Consider the following 23,341-nt stretch of genomic DNA (forward strand, 5'->3'; position numbering starts at 1 on the left):
TGCCTGGCCCACTATAGACAACAATACGTGATGCCTGGCCCATCTACCCATCACCAGAGGAGCTTTGCCCAGCATGTAATGTGTCTGCGATAGCAGGTAAGCCTTGGTGCAATACTGAACTAGTGAAAGGTTATGCACCAAGGCTTACCTGTTATTTCGGTCACAATCCATGCGGGGGAAGGTTCGTCTAGGCTAGGTACATGTGCATGGTGCCTGTCGCTTCAGTTCATTTCTTACACTGACAGATGGCCTCAGTAACTGCAAGAAATGAACTAATGTGACAGTCGCCAGCAAATTTTCACAGGGACACTGGCCGAGAGCGGAAGTTGAGTGGCTGCTTACTTGCTGTACCGCTGCTGCCGGTGTCCAGTCCCCATCTACCCCTCTCCTCCAATTTGCCAGCCTGTACTCATCTACTACTTGGAGCTTCTGGCGTGTCGTTCCGCAGTAGTGGTGGTGATGAGCTTTATAATCAGAGCTGCGGCGTGGAGATTCGGGAAGAGGGACTTCCTGCTTTGCCTGCTCATTGGGGCGGCAGGAATTAAATGCACCTTCACCAGAATTGGGTCAATATCCAGCCACTCAGCAGAACTTACCTATGACTGAGCAGAGGCGGCGTCCTAGGGACTCATGTTGTGTATGGCATCATGTAGTGTACTATAAAAAAGAAATGGAATGTAGCAATTCTGTGTATAAACACAATTGTGGGGCTCGTAAGGGGCAAATAAATCAATTAATTGGAATAATCGTACACCCATAGGCACGATAATTGAATTAGAGGCACACTTACAATATTTGTAACATCGATTCAGTCCCTTCACAACAACGTTCCGCTGTTCTGCTCCGTTACATCATTGTTGACGAATCGGGCACATACCAAACACTAGCGGCGCCGGACCGACCTCATTGACTAGAATGGGGTTCAGCATTATAACAGAAGAACACTCTTTTTTAAGTGTTTTGGACAGAATCTGTGCCGAAGGTTCCTTTTGGAATCTCCGACTCTGATGTACAAGAGAATTCAATTGATCCTATGCTAGGAAGGGTGATGCATCCTGCTTCCACTATCAGTAACTCTTGTTACTTCATATAATGTGAGGAATGCCGGGGATCTTTGGCCGGTTGCACGTTCTGTTGCCCTGTTGACCGTATAGTGAATGAAGTGTCATAAATACGACTATAGGATGTCTGATCCCGTCCTCTTACACTCCGGGCTCTTCAGCAGCTGGAATTCATCTCTATAGGTTGAATACGTTGCCATTATTTCACAATACATCGGAGCCCTATTGATGGATAAAGCCCTTGTCAGTTTATTACGTTACAGCCTGGATGAGAACGCTGCCAATTTTGAGCAAATTCCCTTCTTTATCACGAGTGGTTTATTTTTAGTTCAATCAGTGCCAAAGCCCACAATTGTTTAAACGATGTGGTGCTGAGATCTTGGCATTTAAGTTGATTTTTGTTCTGTTGGAAGCAAGAAATGAAGGAAGTCCATATCCTTTATGATTGTACAGTAGAGTGATAAAGCCATGAATACTTCTTTGTTGTTTCTTGTCTCCCAGCCAGGGTTGCAGTAGTGAAGTGCAGGGACTTGCACTGGGCAATGATCGCACATCGAGAACAGAAGGATATCAGTTTGGCTTCTCTTCGCATGCTTATTGTAACAGATGGAGCCAATCCATGTAAGTGTCATTGTGTTTTATGAGTTTTGGTTGTGATAGCCAGATTGCAAAATAGCTGAACCACAACGTTCACTGCGGATTGTTAACAATTTTTGTATATGTTAACATTTTGCTTGAGGTTTGAGGTTTTTCCCCAGATTAAAAAGTTTTGCCACAGTTCTAAAGTTCTAAATTTCGAACGTTTGGAGCATCTGGGTACCCTTTCCTCAGATCAAAACTAGAGATGAGCAAGCATACTCGCTAAGGGCAATTGTTCGATCGAGTACCTGCCCGCTCGGGAGCAAAGATTCAGGCGGCGGGTGAGAGCGGGGAGGAACGGAGGGGAGATCTCTCTCTCCCTCGATGCTCGATTGAGCAATTGTCCTTAGCGAGTATGCTCACTCAACTCTAATCAAAACCATTCCTCAGTAGATTATTGCAGGTCCAACCATAATCTTCCAATGGGGAGGTAGGTGTGTGATATATCAGACTGGCAGAGAGTTTCACCAAAAACAAAGGTGTTCTTCAATTTACCACAACTTTATTCATTCTCATGTTAACACAGTGAATTTTCTTCATTACAGGCAATATGAATGATGGCGTTAAATCTCGCAGAATGCGTTGCGATTGTCCTTTATGTCAGGGGAACAAAGGACATGTCTCATTACAGTAGATCTCAATCAACGCGATCCTACCCCGTCCTACCAGACCTACCATTACCCATAGTGCAGTTGCCAAACTTCTTTCCAAATTCTAAGAAAAAGGTTCGGTCACTGATAAAGCAAAATATGGCCGACCAAAAACTGTTACTGATACAGCATCAGCAACCCCTGTTCTGACCTAATTTGGCAAGAGCCCCCAACCTAGCGCTCAAATTTTGTCTACGCATAAATAGTATCTTTAGTAATTGCAGATGCTGTAACAACTGGCGGTGGACGATCTCAACACGTACGCCTTAAGATAACATAATTTACTTTGCCTGTAATAAAAAAAAAATCCCTATGTTAACATGAAAACAAACAAAGTTATGTTAAAATGAAGCACACTGTTGTTTTTCTGGTGACATTCTCTGCCAGGCTGATATTACACACACCTACCTTTCCAATGGAAAATTCGAGTTGAATCCAAGATGGCCGCATTCAAAATGGCCGACATTTTGGTGACCTGGTCTAACAGGCTTCCCCCTTCGCCCTACAGCTTGTATGCAAATTTAGATCAGCCAAACCATTTTCATTCTCTAAAGGAGAAACGGTAGGCCCCGACGCCCCACCCCCACCCCAACCTCCCAGACTCCGCCCAGACCCACATAGAAAGGGGTATTTTGTAAGATCTGAACTGCTGTATCTTTTGCAGCACATCAGTGGTTTGCAGATTTGATCTAAAGTTGAATAAATATACCCCATTCATCAATGGTAACACTGTGGATCTCTGTACTTCTATAGAGCTCTGATAGCTGACTTGTCAGACCATTTCACTTCATAACTCTTAATTGGCCTTCACTTTATGACTGTGTCTTTTTGGTTTTGCACAGGGTCTGTTTCATCCTGCGATGCTTTCCTGAGTTTGTTTCAAAATTATGGTCTTAAGCCTGAAGCTATTTGTCCATGTGCCACATCTCCAGAAGCCATGACTGTTGCCATCCGAAGGTACAGTAAGGAAGCTAAAGCAATTGTTACTGTTTTTACATTTAAATTCACACTAACTGCAGGTCCAACTCTGCAGGTTCCCGTAACTTCTACGTATCTAACAGCCTTTGTGTGACTCATCAATCTTGTAATATACTGGCATTAATTTTTTTAATGTTTTACTACTGAAAATACTTTGAAGTGCCTGCCACTAGGGGTCTCCCTTCCAGCATCTTTGCCATCTGTTGCCTTTTTAAGCACTTTGCTCCTCTAGTAAGAGGGACATGGGGACACCGCTAGTTACTACATGCAACAGAGGGGCGAGCATTCTGATATTATCTTTCAGCTGATGTGAGCAGGGCTATGCAAGGCAGCACGGGAATTGTGGGAGAGGAAATTCTAGCCAGTACAATACTGGCAGTATGGCTGCTAGAGAAAGTCTCTGCCCGTGCAGTATTTGTAGAGTGGCGGCTTAGGACATCAACAACTGGAAGTGGATTGCAAACAGCAGGGCAGCAGAAAATCTATGTGAAAAACTTTCACTTAGGGCTCATGTCCACCGGCGGGTCCGATTCCTACGTACCCGTAGCTTGCAGGCTGTAGCGGATGCGTGAACCTCGCTACTTCTGGGTTCACTGTACTGCACATGGTCCTTACGGCTTTCCGTCGAACAGGCGCAGTACAGGGAGTTTTTTTCAAACCACTTGCTTTCCCATGGGATCCGCGGCCTGTCCGCAGTGTCAGCTGCAGGAGGGCCGCGGATCGGACGGCTTCCATTGACGTCCATGGCAGCCGTCCGCGCGGTAACCGCACTGATATAAAGAATGCTGGAATTTGTTTTCCAGACCAGAAAGTCCGCAAAACAAATCTGCATGCTTTAATTCCAGTGTGGACACCCATGTTTACCTATGGGCGGCTTGAACTGCGGATCGTCCCGGCAGGTGCCTCATGAGGATTCTGCAATTCAAATCCGCCCGTGGACATTGGGCCTTAAACATGGTAGACTTGAGCCCCTATGGTGAGACACAGGAAACCCTCATTCTATTAACTCTTTTTATGCCGTAACCACCGTCTAGCAACTAAAGACAGAGTTGTCTCCGATCCCGCCTGTTAAATTAGAGATTGGATGGGATTTGATGCATCGGAGCATGCTGACTTTCAAATGTCATTTCTGCTTTCTGAAGTATCATTTTTACTAGTTACTATTGGTGGTTTAGTTTGGTAAGTCGGCTCATAATAGTGCTACAATGTGCAATGTCATTTAAAGAATTCTTCTTTTTTAAGACCTGGGATCCCAGGGGCACCGCTGCCTGGAAGAGCCATTCTGTCTATGAACGGGTTGAGTTTTGGTGTCATCCGGGTGAACACTGAAGACAAGAATTCTGCTTTAACAGTGCAAGATGTTGGACACGTGATGCCTGGAGGTAAGCGGAGGCATTAATATTATCTCCGTGGATGGTACAGTATATACTAGCCTCATACAGCATTTGTTAAACAGGATTATCTGATTTAGTTTTATGTATTACACAGGGATCTATCAGTAAAATATGTTTCCTGTTAAATAGGAAAGCCTATTGTGATGCTAGATTTACTGTATAGTTAGTTACAATTAATATCCTATTAAACACCCATTACTAGTATGACGAATCAATGGTCAAATATGTCTGGTAGATATTCTTAATTATTTCTTATAGTGTATGTAATATTTTGCAATATTTTATCTATATAGATTTTACAAGTTTTGTTTGCCTTGTTTTGATACATTGACAATCCTTACTATTTGGACCGCCTTTAAAATCGTAATCTTGTAGCATATTTAGAATGTGAAATATCTGAAAATGGAACACACAGTATGTAAGTAAGCATCACATTGCAAAGTATAACGCTGGCTGATTCCAGATCCTCTGCTTTTCCAGGGGTGATGTGCATTGTAAAGCCAGAAGCTGTGCCGCAATTATGTAAAACAGATGAGATCGGAGAAATCTGCGTGAGCTGCAAAGGAGGTGGGATAAGTTATTACGGACTGTCAGGAGTCACAAAGAATACGTTTGAGGTATGTCCGCTTCATAAAACACATGTGTGGCTTGTTTGCATGTGTTACGGCAAAACCTTTCAGTGTGATCAATGGTTTTACGTTGGCTAAGACACTAGAAAGTCGCACTACTGTGTAATTAAACCTGAGCAGCTGAAGGGAGTCAGTCAGCAGTTTGGGCTGCTCAGAATTGCTAACCGTTCTATATAGTGGACGGGGGATTGCATGCATTTCCATGACTGAGAAATCCACATTCTAGTGCCTCTGGCCCTACGGTCACAAGTACTCAGGACGCAGCCCTTTTATATGCAGCGTCTAGGCTCTCTGCACCGAATACTTCATCAACTCCTCCCCTCTGCTCTGAGTGGCAGCTTTTAGCATCCAATCAGGAGATGGCTTTTCAAACAGGCAAGAATTGACCAAAGTTAAGAACTCCTTTAAATGGTTCATAACATGCAAGAAAAGTGCAGGAAATTATTACTTTTTTGTTTTCTCTATTCATGACCTTTCGAGTTTTCCCTAATACATAAGGTTTAACCATCAAGCACCGTAAATTTATGGCGTTTGGTCCTGGGCTTTAATACCGGCCGATAGCAAAAATACAGAGCGGAAATAAAGCTCCTTCTTCTGTTATCAAGCAAGAACCGGTTAGGTCCTTAGCTGTTAGTAACAGCTGAGGACCCTGAGAAGAAGACAAAAGCAATTTTTAAACCGCTTCTGGATTCTCTCTTGCAGACTACATAGCAGTCAATGAGCGCTACGTAGTGATAAGAGAAAGCAGAAGGGCTACTTCAGGTGCCTCCCTGGCACAGTAGAGCTGTAGGGTCCTAGAGGACCCTGATCAGGTCTGTTCGTAACTACTGTCACTACAGGGGAATGTTTTTCCCTGTAACTGGGGCTCCTATGGATGTTGTTCCTATGGATGCCCCAGCTACAGTGAAAAAATATGAAATAAAAAAAGGCAGTGTGAATGACCCCAGAGGTCTTATATGGCATTATGGGGGACATAGATGCTAAAAAAAATAGTTACAAAAATAAGTTTAAATAAATTGCAAAATAAAAAGATCTATAGAAAAAGAAAATGTATCGCCGCCAACGCAAACCATCACCACACTGTAATCCGAGACTATACAAATTATATATCAAAATGTCCGAAACAAAATGAGGAACCCATCCCTGTACTGTATTTTAGCATAATGCACTAATTTTAAAAATAAACTACTATTAGGCCTAGTGCCCACGGCCGTGACGGGCTCCGCAAGCAGAATTCGGCAGCAGAGTCTGTCACGGCGTTCCCCCAGAGACCCCATACTCACCTCCGGATCCACTCCCCGACGTCCCGCATCCTGTGCTGGCACGCATGCACAGTACAGCGCATGACACACCGGCAGCGTCACGTGACGCGCCCGCAGCGTCATACTGTGCTACGCGGAAGATAGCGTGACGGACAGCTTCCATTGACTGCAATGGAAGTAGTCTGCGCATACGCCTGCGGTAAATAGAACATGCCGCAGGTGATTACGGGTTATTTCATGGGGCGGAATTCCAGGGTGGAATTCCGCACCGTGAACATTGCTCTATTAGGTTCAATAGAACCTAATAGCTGCGGGGCAACGCCGCTGATTTCTGAAATCCGCCCGTAGGAATTAGACCTTTAATTGTTTTAGTTTTAACTTTTAATTACCCCCCCCCCCCCCCCAATAACTGAAAAACGGGGGGGGGGGGGGGGGGGAGAGTGTCAGTGATAAAAGATATTTAAAAAATAGCCCTAAGTGTTATGGGGGAAAAAAAACCCATTTTGGTAGCTGAAGAAAAAAAATAGAGCAGTAAAACCGCCACATGGGTAAAATCCCTAAAGTGTCTGGTCCTTTAGGTCCAAAACACTCTGGTCGTTAAAGGGGTTGTCCCGCGAAAGCAAGTGGGGTTCAGCACTTCTGTATGGCCATATTAATGCACTTTGTAATATACATCGTGCATTAAATATGAGCCATACAGAAGTTATTCACTTACCTGTTCCGTTGCTAGCGTCCTCGTCTCCATGGTGCCGTCTAATTTCAGCGTCTAATCGCCCGATTAGACGCGCTTGCGCAGTCCAGTCTTCTCCCTGGTGAATGGGGCCGCTCGTGCCGGAGAGCTGGTCCTCGTGGCTCCGCCCCGTCACGTGTGCCGATTCCAGCCAATCAGGAGGCTGGAATCGGCAATGGACCGCACAGAGCCCACGGTGCACCATGGGAGAAGACCCGCGGTGCATCGTGGGTGAAGATCCCGGCGGCCATCTTGCTAAGGTAAGGAAGAAGTCGCCGCAGCGCGGGGATTCGGGTAAGTACTAAACGTTTGTTTTTTTTTAAACACATGCATTGGGTTTGTCTCGCGCCGAACGGGGGGCCTATTGAATAAAAAAAAAAACCCGTTTCGGCGCAGGACAACCCCTTTAAGGAATTTAAATGTGAAAATTACAAGCAAGTAGCCTGTATAGTTGTGGTTTTGTACGTTAGATGAACATTTTTCATATAAATCTAAAATTAGTAGTATGATTTCGGCAGGTCCGCAGTGTGACCGCAGGTGCTATTGTCAACTGTGTGGATTTGGAAGGAATACAATGTTCTGTTTCCAGTCCTGATTTTCTACAAAAAGACATCTGTTCATGCTCCATGACTCCGAACTGTGTGAAGAAGGTGCCCACAGTGATCCTTGTGCAAAGCTTTTGAAGGTCATGGTTGCCCCTTCGTTATGGAGCAGGAAAACCTCATCCAGGACCTGAAAAGCACCATCCTATAACGGAATCGAACAGACCTCATTGACTATAATGGGATCCGTTTGGTTTCCAGCAGGCCTTCTGGCATTTTACTGGATGATTTAGCGTACTATGCTGCTCCATTTTGTCCCGTTTTTAAAAAAAAAATTGAATTCAACTATTGAAATTTCAAAAAGAGCCCCAAACACTAATGTTGAACAAGTTCTTACATGTATCTGAATTCTAAATTGAATTTTGGACCCCTGCATCCCTCTTTCTTGTAGTTTTGCAAGCAGCAGTTCACTTCATTGTGGTTTTCTGTTTTGTTCCAGGTTTTACCGGTTGGTGCCACTGGAACTCCAATTGGGGAAACGCCATTTACCAGAACCGGCTTATTGGGCTTTGTAGGACCTGTAAGTGCTGACTTTTTTAGCGTTTTAGACTGCTATTGCACTTAAAGCGACCTTCCAGCCCCAGACAAACCAATATGGCTGCATCGCTTCTCTGACTCCCTGATGTACACTGTGCATTGGTAGTCTATACACACTGCTCATGTAAGCAGCACTGGCCAATCAGAGCACCATGTAGTATCTTGGACTACCAATGCACACTGCGCATCAGGTAGTCTGAGAAGCAGTACTGCCATCTTGGTTTCAACAGGCCAGAAGATCTCTTTAATTCCGTGGAAAAAATACTATCTTAACCCTGTTTTAGGGTTTCCGTAAACCAATTTAATCTCTTCTGACTGTGTACATGTACTTTTTCTTAAAAATGTCCACCTCGCTTGCTTAATATTTCTCTGGTTACAGACGAAGTTTATAAGCTGGTAACTCTTTCTGTATTAGCCAGAGTGAAAAGTTGCTCAGCACAACCATGTATTACTTGGTTACCCATTTATCTACTTGACCCACCTTGATCATCTCACTAGCAGGTCATCATTTAGACAAGAAGTTGGAAACTTTAGACTTCCATGTCTGATTTTTCCTGTTAAGCCATCATTCCTCCTGCAAGCACTAGTGCTGTTCCTCCATTACTGTATTGACAGGGAGATTCATTAAATTACATAACATGTAGGAATCTCTGCGAATATGGAAACGGAGAATGTAAATATGGGTAGACTGCCAGCTGTAAAGTTGGCCCATACGCTTGACAGAAGAGTTGTCTGAAACCACTCAGCTGATCATGGATGTTGATGGTGGAGAAGAGGTAAACGGCGTTTAGCTAAACAAATGGGTATATGACCAGCTTTACTAAATAGTGGGATGCAGAAGATTAACAAACAAGATTTACACCCATACGATATACCACCTTATTTTTTTTTGTCTTTTCCCACTTATATTTGCTAAATTTGATGAAAGTATGGCCTCATCATACAATGCACATTTCAGCCCACAACTAGAACACGCTACATAAACTTATTTCGTACTATATTGTAGACAGCATTTCCTAGATGTCCTATATTATATTTCCCATTAGTATCGCTGAAACAGGATATATGGTGTCTATACACTAAATCATCACAGCTGGAATGTGACATCTTGTGATAAGTAACGCGGTACCATGTGGTGGCTGTGTCAGGAAGCTGTAACCCATGGGTGCACCGTTTGGGTTCAACACGCCAATAGTGACGGTGTCATGGTCTGAGGAACATTTTCCTGGCATGGCCTAGGACCGTTGGACATTAAACCATAATCCTTGAATGGTGTAGCTACAGGGACCTGTTAGCTGACCATCTGTACCCATATCTTCAGGAAGTCTTCCCTGACCACAGTGCCATCTTTCAAGAGGACAACGAGCTTGGATCACTGGGGAGTGGTTGGAGGAACACAACAATGAATTCATTCATACTGCCTTGGCCCTCAAACTCACCAGACGGTAACCACATTGAACATGTTTGGGATATGCTGGAAAGAACTGTGAGACCTGCTTCCACTTATCTGCAAAATGTGCACCAAGTCATGGAGCTTCTGCATCAGGCACTGGTTGAGTATGGAGGATGTACGTCACCTTGTGGAATCTGTTCCGCGACATCTGAAAGCTGTGACTGCCAAATAAAGGTGGACAAACCAGTTATTGAGTAGTGATCATTCAGTGTATATGGCATCTAAGGAAGAATGAACAATATAGTATGCGGTTTCTGCATATAAAACACATATTCCTCTATGAACATACAGGGGTATGGTATGCGTGTTCCCATTGAAATGTTCTGTTGCAGTACTATGAGATCCCTGTGATATGTAACCCAGGCACATGAGCCGTATCTCAGATTTTATAGCATCACAAGTAATATATTTTTTCTTATTCCAGGGGAACCTCGTGTTTGTGGTTGGAAAAATGGACGGGACGTTGCTGGTTAGCGGAAGGCGGCACAATGCAGATGACATTGTAGCAACTGCATTAGCTGTGGAATCGCTGAAAACCTTGTACAGAGGAAGGTAGCGCAGACTTTTGTTCTATTGTGTTAAGTATAATGTATGTTGATATTGTGATGACATTTTGTGACCTTGTTTCACCCAAAAAAGGAAAATGGCACTGCTTGGGTTGTGCAGGAATAAGATGCCAATTGTAATAAGTAGAGTATAGAAAAATCTGGCACTCAATTCTGATTAGGTGTCATTTTATTAACAACCCAAGATGGAGTGACAGATTTACTAGAGCGATCTTTTGGTCCTACCCATGCTTTCCTCAATCAGATTGCTCCAAAAAGAGGGAATGTAGTAGTCATGTAGATATCTGCATTTTGTGACATGGGTACGACCAAAGCATCACTATTTTAAAACTGTGATTCTATCTTAGATTGTTAATAAAAATCCATCTCATAATTAGAAGTTAGTGCTGGAACTTTGTGTACTTGTATCTCCCATTGACTTCAGTAGGGAAGAAGATACAAAGTTTTTTCCCCCGGTATATTAGGCACTACAATTGCAGTTTCCAATAGAAGCAGTGCCGGGAAAGAAGCAAAGCAAACTCTAAAGCCAGATGCCCATACCATGGTCGCAGATCTAGATAAGTTGCTCTTTAAACGGAACCCATCACCGGGTTTGTGCTGCTTAAACAACGGGAAGCATGAACCTTGGATCTGCACAATGGACTCTGTGTATGAAGCACTGCGTGTTTTCGAATAAGGCGCACTTTGAGGTCGGCCTGTTTGATTCCGGGAATAAAGCTTTTGAGTCAGTGGTGGGCTACGTTGGTCTCTCTCCACCCACAGCATGTTGACAGACAGGGCTCTCTCTATACACAAGCAGAAAGAGGAGCTGTCAGGTGACATGCTGATGTGGGCGGAGTCCAGAATGGCCCTCCTCTTTGACTCAAGAGCTCCATTCCCGATTTAAATAGGCCAACCTCAAATTGTGTTTATTTTGAAACTCTGAAGCATTTCAGATGAACACATACACAGGGGCACCATACATATCTGTTTCGGGTTCATCCTACGCCATGGTTCTGGGAGCATGACCTCAGTTACAGGTTCCCTTTAAACTTACAGCTCACTATCAGAGAGAGGAGTCTTGATTATTTATGAGCTGCCGCTTCCACCGCTGTAATTGATTGATTGCTTTCTCACTATCTAGAGTGATAGGATGAAGTTGTAGTTATCTAATTCTCCAAAACTACTTAATGTGAGGACATATGTGACAGACCACTGAAATCTGCTTGTCTCTCCCTCGGTGAAAGCAGCATAACGTACATGACGGGCTCTCTTTAGGTCGAACTCACACAAGCATGTCCAATTTCCGACTGTAAAAAGCAGACAGATTTTAATGTCAGTGTATATCCACGCGATGTGCGACCGTGTCACGTGTGTCTGATTTTGTTTTTGTTTTTTTTAATGGCCATGTGTCATCTGCATGTCATTCTCTTTTTGCTTTTTTTAGATGCAAAAAAAGTTGAGGTATTGTGTTTTTTTCTAGAATTTTTTTAGCAATGATCAGTGAAAAGTAGAGCACACACAGATGTCCTCCACGTGCGCTACATTTTATATTCTGTGTTTCATATTACTAGAGATGAGTGAACGTACTCGGTAAGGGCGATTTCGCAATCGAGCATCGCGATTTTCGAGTACTTCACTACTCGGGTGAAAAGTACTCGGGGGCGCTGTGGGTGGGTGAGCGGGGCGTTGCAGAGGGGAGTGGGGGGGGGGGGAGAGAGAGAGGGCTCCCCCCTGTTCCCCGCTGCTACCCCCCGCTCCGCCGCGCCACGCCCCGCCCCCCGGCGCACCTGAGTACTTTTCACCCGAGTAGTGAAGTACTCGAAAATCGCGGTGTTCGATTGCGAAATCGCCCTTACCGAGTACGTTCGCTCATCTCTACATATTACCCATTGACTTGAATGGGTAACTGTTGTCCAAGAAGTAGGATCAGAATAGGACAGGCTGCGGTAGGTAGGTAGGTAGGTAGGTAGGTAGATAGATAGATAGATAGAGATTTGATTGATTGATAGAGATTTGATTGATTTATTGATAGAGATTTGATTGATTGATAGCTATGAGATTGATAGATAGATGTTTTTACAGTTTGTGCATATCTGTGTAGTCCTACTGACTATATTGGGTCACTGTGCTGTTTGTGTGCAGTTAGTTGTAAGTACAGACAACATGCATGTGAAAGCCCTAAATCTTTTTCCCCCTTCCAATAGAGGAAACCCCATACCAAACAAAGACTTTTGTTAGCTCTCTTTTTGTACATTTAGTTCTATAAAAACAGGCCAATTTACTGTGTGGATCGAGTGCCCAAATTAGCATCTTGTTGCATTTACGTTGTATTTGTTTTAGGATTGCTGTGTTCTCCGTCACGGTCTTTTATGATGAACGCATTGTGGTGGTAGCGGAGCAGCGACCTGATGCCTCCGAGGAGGATTCATTCCAGTGGATGAGTCGTGTGCTGCAGGTAATCAGGATCGGCCTTTGACTTTTGGCGGAAATGTTCTTCATTTCTGTCTTCTACTCAACAGCAGATGACACTGATTAAGGGAACTTTTTGGAGAGGGAGGGCAAATATCGCATGACTGTAATAAAGAAATATTACTTACTGTTACATATATAACTTTAAGTCCAAAATGTGAACTATTTTCTAATGTCTTAATCTCTTTTGGTCCAGGCCATTGATAGTATCCACCAAGTGGGAGTTTACTGCCTTGCCCTTGTTCCTGCAAACACATTGCCAAAAACTCCACTTGGAGGAATCCACTTATCTCAAACAAAACAGCACTTTCTGGAAGGCACCTTACATCCATGTAATATACTCATGTGTCCTCACACGTGTGTAACCAATTTGCCAAAGCCAAGGCAGAAACAGCCAGGTAAATATTAATACTTTCCTGAATAAAGCATTAACTGAAACAAGCGCAGCATGGCTTGCTCTAGGTCAATAAAGTGTTAGGGGGGTTTTACGTAAATGTTTTTGTTTTAGTTTTTCATGAAGTTTTTTTTTTTAGCCAAAGCCAGATGTTGACTCAAAAGAAATGGGAAATAAAAATGAAGGACGTCTACTTTATTTTCTCCTGTGCTATATTACTGCTGCTGTACACTATCCTACCAAAAGTGCTCAGACACCCCTATTAGTAGAATGGATCCAGTCTTATTAGCTTGTTACTCGTCTTAAGCCATGCTTTATAAAATGCAGACCTTTGGAGGTGTCAACCATAGTTTGTGGCAGAATTGCGCGCTATTGGATAGATGAGTTATGCTGCTGCACACAAGCCTTCCATCACAAAGCGCAATGTATCGGACTGTCTACAGTGGTGCAAAGAGCGTGGTCATCGGACAGTTGAGCAAGGAGGGACTAATATCTCTACTGCATCGTCAAATCAGAGGGACATACCTAGGTGTGGAGGAGCCTGGGGAGCAACTTTTGTCTGAGTGCGTTGTGTCAACAATTAAAGTAGTATTCCAGACACAGACTAACAATTAAAAATCTAATATACGCCATCATAATAATTAATTGCGTAATAGTCTCACTGTCCCCGGTCTAGCTACTTTCTTCATTTTCTATCTATTACGTGACTTTCTGCCTGAAAAATATCTCCCCTTCCTGACATCTTGTCTGCTTTTGCTACTTCCTCCCCTGTTCATAGCCTCCAACATTCCATGAGCAGTGCATGATGGGAGTAAGCATCCTGTCTGTCTGCTTTAGCAGTTTTCTCTGACACTCTGAGAAGGAGGTTGGTGCTAGTAAGTTGTAGGACCTGTGAGCTGGAGGCGGAGCTACAGTGCTGGCCAGTAAGCAAGCTCTATGCATGCTGGGAATTGCATTTACTGCAGAAGCGATGCATGTAAACACAGATCAGCGGCTACACAGGATGAAGAAGAGAGTCCAGAGTGGCAGATAAAAGATACAGGTTGCTGCTACTTAGCTGTACCTCATAGATTTCAGCATTTTCAGACTTTCCATTTTGTGCCCAGTAAACATGGTAAAGTTTCTGTTATGGTCTGAGGATGCTTTACATGTGGCAAGAAGCATGAACACTGAGCGTATCTTGACATTCTAGATAATTGCTTTCAACAATGTGGCAATACTCTGGAAGTGGTCAGCAATGTATTCAACAAGACAATGTGCCTTGTCATAAACCCAACACTATTTTACGTTGGATTGGAGATATGGATTTTACATGATTGAATTGGCCTCAACCTGAACCCTTCTGAACGTCTTTGGGACGAACTGGAATGTCAGTCAGGAAATAGGAACAGCACCCATCTTCTTTGAGAGAACTTGCCAGATGTTTGCAGGATGAATGGAGGGAAATACCAGCTGAAGTGTATCAGACATTAGTAAAAAGTATGCCACGGAGAGTATCCAATGTCATTATGGCCGAAGGAAACACATTAAGTATTAACATATTTAAATAAATACTACTTTTGATTTTTGCTCAGGTGTCCGATTACTTTTGGTAGGACAGTGTATTCTGGGGAACTCTGTACAGGGCTCTGTGAAGCCCTTTTTGGTGGTCATTCTATTTAATCTATTACGTAAATTACTAAGTTTGTGTTTGCTGGTAGGACTGACTGGAAAAGTGTTGTGAACAACCTGGAAAAAGCAGAACCCTCCACCGTATAACCTACACATTCAGTATATTGCAATCTGTGAAGAGATGTCTTTAGAAGCATACTAAAGTGTGATTATTTTTTTCTTAATCCCTTTCTCTATATCCAAGGAGTTGGCCCAGCATCTGTTATGGTCGGTAATCTGGTTGCAGGGAAGAGAATTGCTCAAGCATCGGGTAGAGATCTTGGACAGATAGAAGAAAATGATTTGGTGAAAAAGGTAAAATATCATTAAATATCATAATAGTAGGGAAAAAGCGGCATATATTATGATGGAGCCAATTCCAGAGCTTCATTGTCATCACTGCCAGTGATTTTACCTCTATCTAGTATTATTAACCCTTTCCAATCCAATTTTGGATTCAGGGTTTCCTAAAAGGCTTTCTCTTCTTGCTGTTATACAACAGTGCCATCTACTGGCTAAAGCCAGTGTGTGCAGCAGAGAGGCTGCGACAGCGGAGTGGCTGGCAATAGATGGTAAGAAGACCCTGTCGGACATCTTCTGACATTGGAGCTGTACAAGCTTCAATCAGAATGTAGGAAGACGTCAGACAGTGGATTGGAAAGGGTTAATATATCCAGAGCATCAGATTTGTTCAGAAGTTTAGATCTCGGAGTGTAAAAATGTTTCATGAAATCTCACGCTTGACCTGTTGTATTTTACCATTAACAGCACCAGTATTTGTCTGAAATTCTGCATTGGAGAGCCCAGACCACACCGGAGCACATTCTCTTCATACTACTCAATGCAAAGGTAGGTTTCTGTTGGACCTCGTCTAGCGTTTCTGTGGTTAATCTGGAGGCCTAGTTCTTGGTTACTGACATGTCCATAACTCTGGTTGTAGGGAACCGCCATCTGTACCGCTTCCTGTTTACAGCTTCATAAGCGAGCGGAGAGAATCGCAGCCACCCTGGTGGAGAAAGGGCATCTAAACGCAGGGGACAACGTGGTACTTCTCTATCCTCCTGGTAAGTGTCTGGTCCATAAACAGGCATGGACAAATGAAACCATCTGGTCTCTTGCAGTAGTAAACCAAATTCTATTATTCTTTGACTTATGCCCCTTTTTGACGAGCCGAGTCTCGTTTGAACGAGCGAGTGACGTCACCGCTAACTTGTTGGCACTAATTCAGTCTGTATAGACAGTAGGATCATCACTGAGAATCGCTCACTTCTTGGTCAGTGTTTCACATTCCTATGTTACACGCGGAGCGGGGAGCGTTTAATCACAACAAGAAGTAAACGAGCTAACGATGATTTTTATGCCAGCTGAAGCATTTTCCATTTTTGTTATCTTTTTCTTGTGTACTGATTCTAGAATTTATTTTTTATTCAGGTGTCTATACATGAGTATGGGGGCGGCCATCTTTTCTGAGCTTCATTTAACAGTATTTAGAGAGATGCTTTACAGCAGCTTCATGGGCCATTCACACAATGGACAGGAGCTCATCCATTGACCTGTATGGGAGAATATTCTAAACATGCTCTGTGACCTGTGTAAAATGCAGGATGTTAGGATATTTTTAAAATATAAGTGTTGACTGAAAATTTAAAAAAAACACCAAAAATTCTTAAAAATATATATTTTAACACTAAAATGAGATTTATATAATAAGTCACTTTCTGATTGAACATTCCATTTTATAACTAATACTTGTAACTACAACAAGAGTTGGATGCCATAGGTTGAATGCTTCTTACATATGTATAATTCACCATAGATTGGAATTTTTTTTAACTCCTAGGGGCTTATTAAAGGGGTTTTCTACTTCGGAAAAATCCACTGCTTATTAGAAGTGTTCCTTGACAAAAAACAGATTCATAATGTCCCTTTGCTGGGATCCCATTAATTCGCTGTTATCTATGGGACAGTTGGAAGTGAAGGTCCAGTAACGAGCAGCATTCAACATTTTCTGCAAAATCCATCAGTGCTCGTTCAGCTGTGGTTACGGGGAGCAGTCAGCTGTACTATGTGCCTGAAGGATCTTTGGTGCAATCATTCAGGCCCATGCTGTCCCAGTGTTGTCAGCAGGATATCGCTGTTTACCCAGGGTGATGTGCTGCTGACAGATGACTCGTGGTGTCCTTGAATGCCCCATGTGAATGTATTGGTGGTACAGATGTATGACTGCCATCCATTTACTTCCCTTCTGGTGGCCGAGCCTATTCATCTCTCTCCATGTCTTGTAGATGTGAATGGAAGTGGTGGTTAAGCATGTGCACTGTCCGGGCGTTTTTAGGTTGCCATTCTTGGGATCGCTATGGACCACCAGCTTTTGGAAATTTGTTCCCTGCCCTTTGGATAGGGCATAAATGTCTTTGGTGGCAAAATTCCTTTTGAGTCTTTTTTTTATTTTTGCAATGCCACTTCAGGGTAAATTGTATAGTTTTATTTTTCTGTTCAAAATATTTTTATTCGCACATTTTTACTGGCATCAACATACATTTGTCATTTTCTTATGGATTTGTATTGACTTGCAGTTTCACAGACAAAGGTAAATCAATTCTTTGCATTACAAAACTTTGGCTATGCGTCTTTTCTTTTCTTTTCCTTCCTTCCTAATCAGGCAGTTGAGTACTGCCCTAACTTATCAAAACTTAAACTGTAACAAAAACATGATTGACAGACAGGGTGGTATAGGATAGATGGGGGTGGGGGGGGAGGGGCGGGGTTAGGCTTATATGGGGAGCTGGAGGCGGTGGATCTCTGGAGCACGATTTGAAGTGATAGAGCCCACCCCCGGGAGGAGCCACTCTCAACTTCTGGGAGCTTTCTGGGGTCTACCAATGTCTTCTACGGACGACCCGTAGCTACCCAGACCTTAAATCGTTCAGAGGACCTGAATGTGGTCCACGTCTGCCAGGTATGGTAGAATCCTTCCTGAGTTTCGCCCTCCTCCGCCCCCAGCTCATCGAAGCGCATGAGGTCGTTTATTTCTTCTACCCACATCCCTCTTGAGGGGGGAGTCGTGGATTTCCAGAGTCTGGGGATGACCCTTCTGGTTGCAAGTATGAAGAATCTAAGGACACTGTGTTTAATACTTTTGATAGTTCCTGGGAGGACTGAGAGAAGGGCCATCTCCTGCGTGAGTCTGAGATGTGACTTACAGATATGGTTATATAGGTCAATAGTTTCCTTCCACAAGTCCGACACTCCCGGGCAACTCCACCAAATGTGGGACATGCTCCCTATGTCCGCGTTACATCTCCAACAAGTTGGTGGTGTCTGGGGGAAGATTTTATGCAAGTGGTCGGGGGTTTTGTACCATCTAGACAAAATTTTGAAATTTAGATCTTGTGCTTTACCAGCAGAGGACATTTTGTGACATAGTGTCCAGGCTCTCTCCCAGTCCTCTCTTGGTAGGCTGTGACCTAGTTCCCTCTCCCAGGCCTCCATGTATCCAGGGTTTTGGTCCTCTGTCTCTCGATTCAGCATCAGCCTATATATGGATGAAATCATGTGTCTCTGTGTGTTTGGCGACATGGCCATCTGCTCAAAGGGCGTTAGCGCGCCCGTTAGGTTCACCCGGGGAGCCAGGGACCCCACAAACCCCCTCAGCTGAAAATATTGTAGCCAATAGCCAGGACGGGATCCTCTCTCATCTATGAGCTCAGTAAACGGTTTTAAATTCGTGTTGGACATTACGTCTCTAATTCTTGGTAGTGGCGACGTGTGTAAGCCTAGTATGGACGTGCCCTCTAACGTTGTCTTGAATTGTGGGTTTGTTATGAGAGGGGTTAGAGGGCCTGGGGCTGTAACCATGCCTTTTTTTTGCCCGAACTCTGTCCATGTCTTGAGTAACTGACCTACAAATGGGGAGATGTTGGGGATCTCTTTTATAAGATTAGGTGGGATCCATGCTGCTCCTCGTAGGGTTCCCGGGACCAGTGCATGTTCCGCAGCAACCCAGAGCTTATGACTGTTATCTTTAATTAGGTCTAGCACACAGTTTGAGAGGCAGGCTTTGTGATAGAGGGTGAAATTAGGCAAGCTCAGGCCTCCTTTTTCCTTTTGTCTGGTGAGGAGCGAGAAGCGCATTCGTGGCTTCCTTCCTCTCCAAACGAACGCTGTAATGAGGGTTCGAAGCCGTTTTAGGTAGTAGTTTGGGAGTTTCACCGGGACTGTCTGACATATGTAGAGGAATTTCGGTAGCGAGTCCATTTTAATTACATTGACCCTGCCACTCCAGGACAAGAACAGTGAATTCCATTTGTTAAGGTCCTTTTCAAGTTCTGACAGGAATGGGAGGAAGTTGAGTTTAAAGATTTGTGTGGTGTCTGCCGGGAGTTGAATGCCCAGGTATTTTATCGAGGACCGTTTCCATTTGAATGGGAATTGTGCCTCTAATTGTGATACCTCGGTCTGCGGCAACGTCACGTTCAGGATCTCTGATTTTCGGGTGTTTACTTTGTAGTTGCTAACTTCGCCGAAACGTTTAAACTCTTGTAGAATTACGGGGAGTCCCACTCGTGGATTGGACAGGTAAATTAGCAGGTCGTCCGCGAACAGAGCCATCTTGTGCTCAATGTTCCCGGTCAAGATCCCTCTAATTGAATCATTTTGACGGATTGCGTTAGCTAGCGTTTCCATGGTTAACACATAAAGGAACGGGGAGAGTGGGCAACCCTGTCTGGTCCCGTTTGTTATTTGAAAGGCGTCCGACAGGGAGCCGTTTACCCTAATTCTAGCTGAGGGGTTTCGATATAGAGACATGACTCTGTCTTTTGTTTTCGGTCCCACCCCTATTTTGTCCAATGTGGCCGAGAGGAAGGGCCAGCCGACCCTGTCGAACGCCTTCTCAGCGTCGACCGCCAGGAGACATAACGGGTCACCCCTGACCCCTGCTCTGGCCATCAACGAAAGGGATCTAACCGTATTGTCCCTGGCTTCTCTGCCGGGGACAAATCCTACTTGTTCTCCATGTATCAACCGCGGTATGGAATATTGTAATCGTGTGGCTATCAATTTTGCAAATAGTTTTATGTCTATATTGAGAAGTGATATGGGTCTGTAGTTGCCGCAGACCGAGGCATCCTTCCCTGGCTTTGGAATAACTGAAATGTGGGCCATTAAGGATTGTGTCGGGAATGGGCACCCTCGTTCTACCGCATTAAAGGCTCTGAGAATTAGGGGGGAGATTTCTCCTCTGAAGGTTTTATAAAATCTGGCTGTAAAGCCATCTGGGCCGGGGCATTTGCCCACTTTTAGTTCTTTAATGATTGTAGTGAGCTCCTCTTCACTAAAGTCTTCGTCTAGACTCGCTGCCTCCTCGGTTGTCACTCTTTTGGGGGCGTTTAGGGTCAAGTAGGCCTCAATTTCGCCATCTAGTCCCTGGGTGTCAGTCTGTGTTTGGTCTCTGATGTTGTATAGTTTAGAATAGTATTTTTTAAATTCTCCCAATATGTCTGTTGTGGCGTGCACGTGTCTTCCGCCCTCTATCCTTATTTTGGTGACATGGGTGGGGGACGATCTAGGGTGGAGGGCTCTGGCTAACCAGCTTCCACATTTATCTGCATATTCGAATGTCCCTCTACGAAGTTTGTCTCTCTGGGCTAATGAACGTTGGTCGAGGATTTTAAGTATTTGTTGCCGTATAGAGGAGATTTCGGCTTTAAGTACGTCGCTTTGGGATTTTTTGTTGTCTTCTTCTTTGGTTTGTAAATTTAAAATAAGCGTGCGTAGTCTCGCTGAGTTTTCTTTTTTAAGTCTGGCACCGTGCGATATTAGGATTCCCCGGACCACGCACTTTAACGCTTCCCACTGGACTGGGGCTGGTGTTTGGTCGTTTTGGTGGTTCGCTATGAATCCGGTTATTGCATCCTTAATGTCTGAGACACAGAGGGAATCACGGAGCAGGTTGTCGTTAAGCCTCCACGAGGTGATTCCCGCGCGGCCTGGGCGTACCGAGAACCCACCGTACACTGGGGTGTGGTCTGACCAGATAAAGTCGCCCAGGGAGCACCTCGGGGAGCAATCCAACAGACTCTGCGAAACTAGGAGCATGTCTATCCGTGAGTACGTGTTGTGTACTGCCGAGTGGAATGTGTAGTCCCTGTTCCCCGGGTGAAGGATCCTCCACAGATCCACCAAGTGTAGGGCGTTTAGTGTTTTTTTGAGTCGCTGTAGTGCTGATCGGGGTACAGAGGTCCTACCTGATGAAGAGTCTATTTCTGGGTTCAGTACCAGGTTCCAGTCCCCTCCCAGGATAATTTTGGATCCGCTGGCGAATTCGGCCAGGTTCTTTAGGATCTTGGTAGCCGTTGATACTTGTTCCTGGTTGGGAAGATAAATATTAGCCAAAGTATACATCATATCAGACATTTCTATTTTTAGAAAGACAAATCTGCCCTCTTGGTCTGTTGCGGTGTCCATTACATTGTATCTAAGGTTTCTGTGTAAGGCTATGGACACCCCTCCCGCTTTCTTTGTGGGGTGTGGGCTGTGGTACCAGGTGGGATATAATTTGGAGTTGCATGCTGGGACATTGTCTGCTCTAAAGTGGGTTTCCTGGAACATAGCTACCTGAATTTTTTTCTTATGAAGATGGTAGATTATCTGACCTCTCTTCTGGGGGGAGTTTAGGCCCCTGGCGTTGTATGTGCTACATGTCAGCTCAGCCATGGTTGTCTTCAGTGGAGAACCGCCTTCTCGTAGAGCCCCCACCGCCCCCAGGTTTGGGTCGGGAATTGGGAAAAAAGGGGGGGGGGGGGAAACACGTGAGGTAAATCAAGAAAAAACAAAAACAGCAATAAAAACAAATAACTGGTGGCAAACTGGTGTTCTATCATATTCCGATAGTTTGCGAGGGCTAACTTTGCCATCGCTTATGCTATAGTAGCAGAAACTAACAAATTTACGAGCTTTCGCTCCAAACCCCTATGACTTTAAACATGTTGTAGTGAGTCTGATTCCCAGAACCCCTTAGACCCCAATAAACTCGCCTTCCCCTTTGCAGCTTTGCCTCGCTCTGCCAAACAAGCGAAGTGGTGGTTAAGTGTTCTTTTCAGGTTGGTTTTCCCGACTTGGATTTCTGAGGTTCCCCAGTCTCCTGGTGTCTCTCTCTTCGTCGACGCGATCTGCGTTCCACCGTCTGCCATTCGGTTCTTGGAGGTGGTGTCGGCAGGGAGGTTGATTTGGGCCAGTCCGGTAGGGACACAAGTGGTAGCTCGAAGGTCCCCAGGAAATTAGGTAGGTCTCCCAGGCTTCGGAATGTGGCTGTTTTACCTCCCTTGCTGGCGTGAAGCTGAAATGGGAATCCCCAGCGATAGATGATTTCTTTATCCCGCAATAAAGTAAGTAGGGGCTTCAAAGCTTTTCTTAGCTGGAGGGTCCGCCGTGATAAATCTGTTAGGATCATTAGTGGGGTACCTTTGTAGGAGAGGTCGCTCTTTTTTCTAGCTTGGTGGAGGATTTGTTCCTTCAGCTTGTAGAAATGCACCCTGCAAAGGACGTCTCTTGGTCTGGTCGGGTCAGTGGACTTGGGTCCCAGCGAACGGTGAATTCTGTCTATCTCTATTTCTGTGTCCGGCGGTCTCTGTAGCAGGTTGTTAAAGAATTCTCTCGCCCATTTGTCTAACTGGGCGCTGTCAATTTCCTCTGGGAGGCCTCTGATTCTTAAGTTGTTCCTTCGGTGCCGGTTCTCCAAGTCATCGATCATGTTGTATAGTTCGGATATCTGGTGGGAGTGCTGGGTGAGCTCTTCGGCGTGCTCGTTCATGGTATTAGTAACTATCTCTTGCTCCCCCTCAATCTCTTCTAATCTCTGACCTAGATGCCTTATATCTTGTTGTAAGGCAGCGATGTCGTTCTTGTGGGATGTTTCCATCTTCTGGAAGAGGCTGTTAATTTCGCTTTTAGTGGGGAGGGCTCGCAGGTGTTCCCTCCAGTCCCATTCCCCCGGGGAGTCGTGTCTCGGCTGTGCTGGGCACGTTACTCTGCTCGCACTCTTCTGCTTCGTGCTCGCGTGTGGTGTGGTGCTTATGGCGGGCAACGGGGAGGGGGGTGCGGAGTCTTCTGCGCTCGACCCTTCTGAAGCGCTAATCACGCTTGCAGGCTCTCTTCTCCCAGGGCCGCTTACTTCGCCCTTTCTCTGTGTGGGTCTCTGAGGCTGGGGGGGCTGCTGGACATGGGGGCCACTTCCTCCTGCTGCAACGTTTTGTGCAGCTCTCTCTCCCCTGTGGTCAGCTTGCAGGGTCTCTTCTGTCTCCCTGTCTCTTGTGTCTTGGACTGGGGTGTGGGACTGTCCCCTT

At 44.7% G+C, this 23,341-nt stretch overlaps 1 protein-coding gene across 2 annotated transcripts in view; it reads left to right on the forward strand.

The window, feature by feature from the left end:
- The window catches only part of DIP2B (disco interacting protein 2 homolog B), a 203,316-nt gene that overhangs the window by 160,558 nt on the left and 19,417 nt on the right, over positions 1–23,341 (forward strand). For both annotated transcript variants that reach the window (XM_066584343.1, XM_066584344.1), the window contains exons 16-26: positions 1,563–1,682; positions 3,193–3,307; positions 4,571–4,710; positions 5,203–5,339; positions 8,385–8,465; positions 10,360–10,487; positions 12,824–12,938; positions 13,149–13,350; positions 15,202–15,311; positions 15,765–15,845; positions 15,937–16,060. In XM_066584343.1, the coding sequence (XP_066440440.1) occupies positions 1,563–1,682; positions 3,193–3,307; positions 4,571–4,710; positions 5,203–5,339; positions 8,385–8,465; positions 10,360–10,487; positions 12,824–12,938; positions 13,149–13,350; positions 15,202–15,311; positions 15,765–15,845; positions 15,937–16,060 (1,353 nt within the window). The remainder of the gene's footprint in view (positions 1–1,562; positions 1,683–3,192; positions 3,308–4,570; positions 4,711–5,202; positions 5,340–8,384; positions 8,466–10,359; positions 10,488–12,823; positions 12,939–13,148; positions 13,351–15,201; positions 15,312–15,764; positions 15,846–15,936; positions 16,061–23,341) is intronic.

Source organism: Eleutherodactylus coqui, chromosome 1, assembly GCF_035609145.1.
Source record: "Eleutherodactylus coqui strain aEleCoq1 chromosome 1, aEleCoq1.hap1, whole genome shotgun sequence".
NCBI classification, from domain to species: Eukaryota; Metazoa; Chordata; class Amphibia; order Anura; family Eleutherodactylidae; genus Eleutherodactylus; species Eleutherodactylus coqui.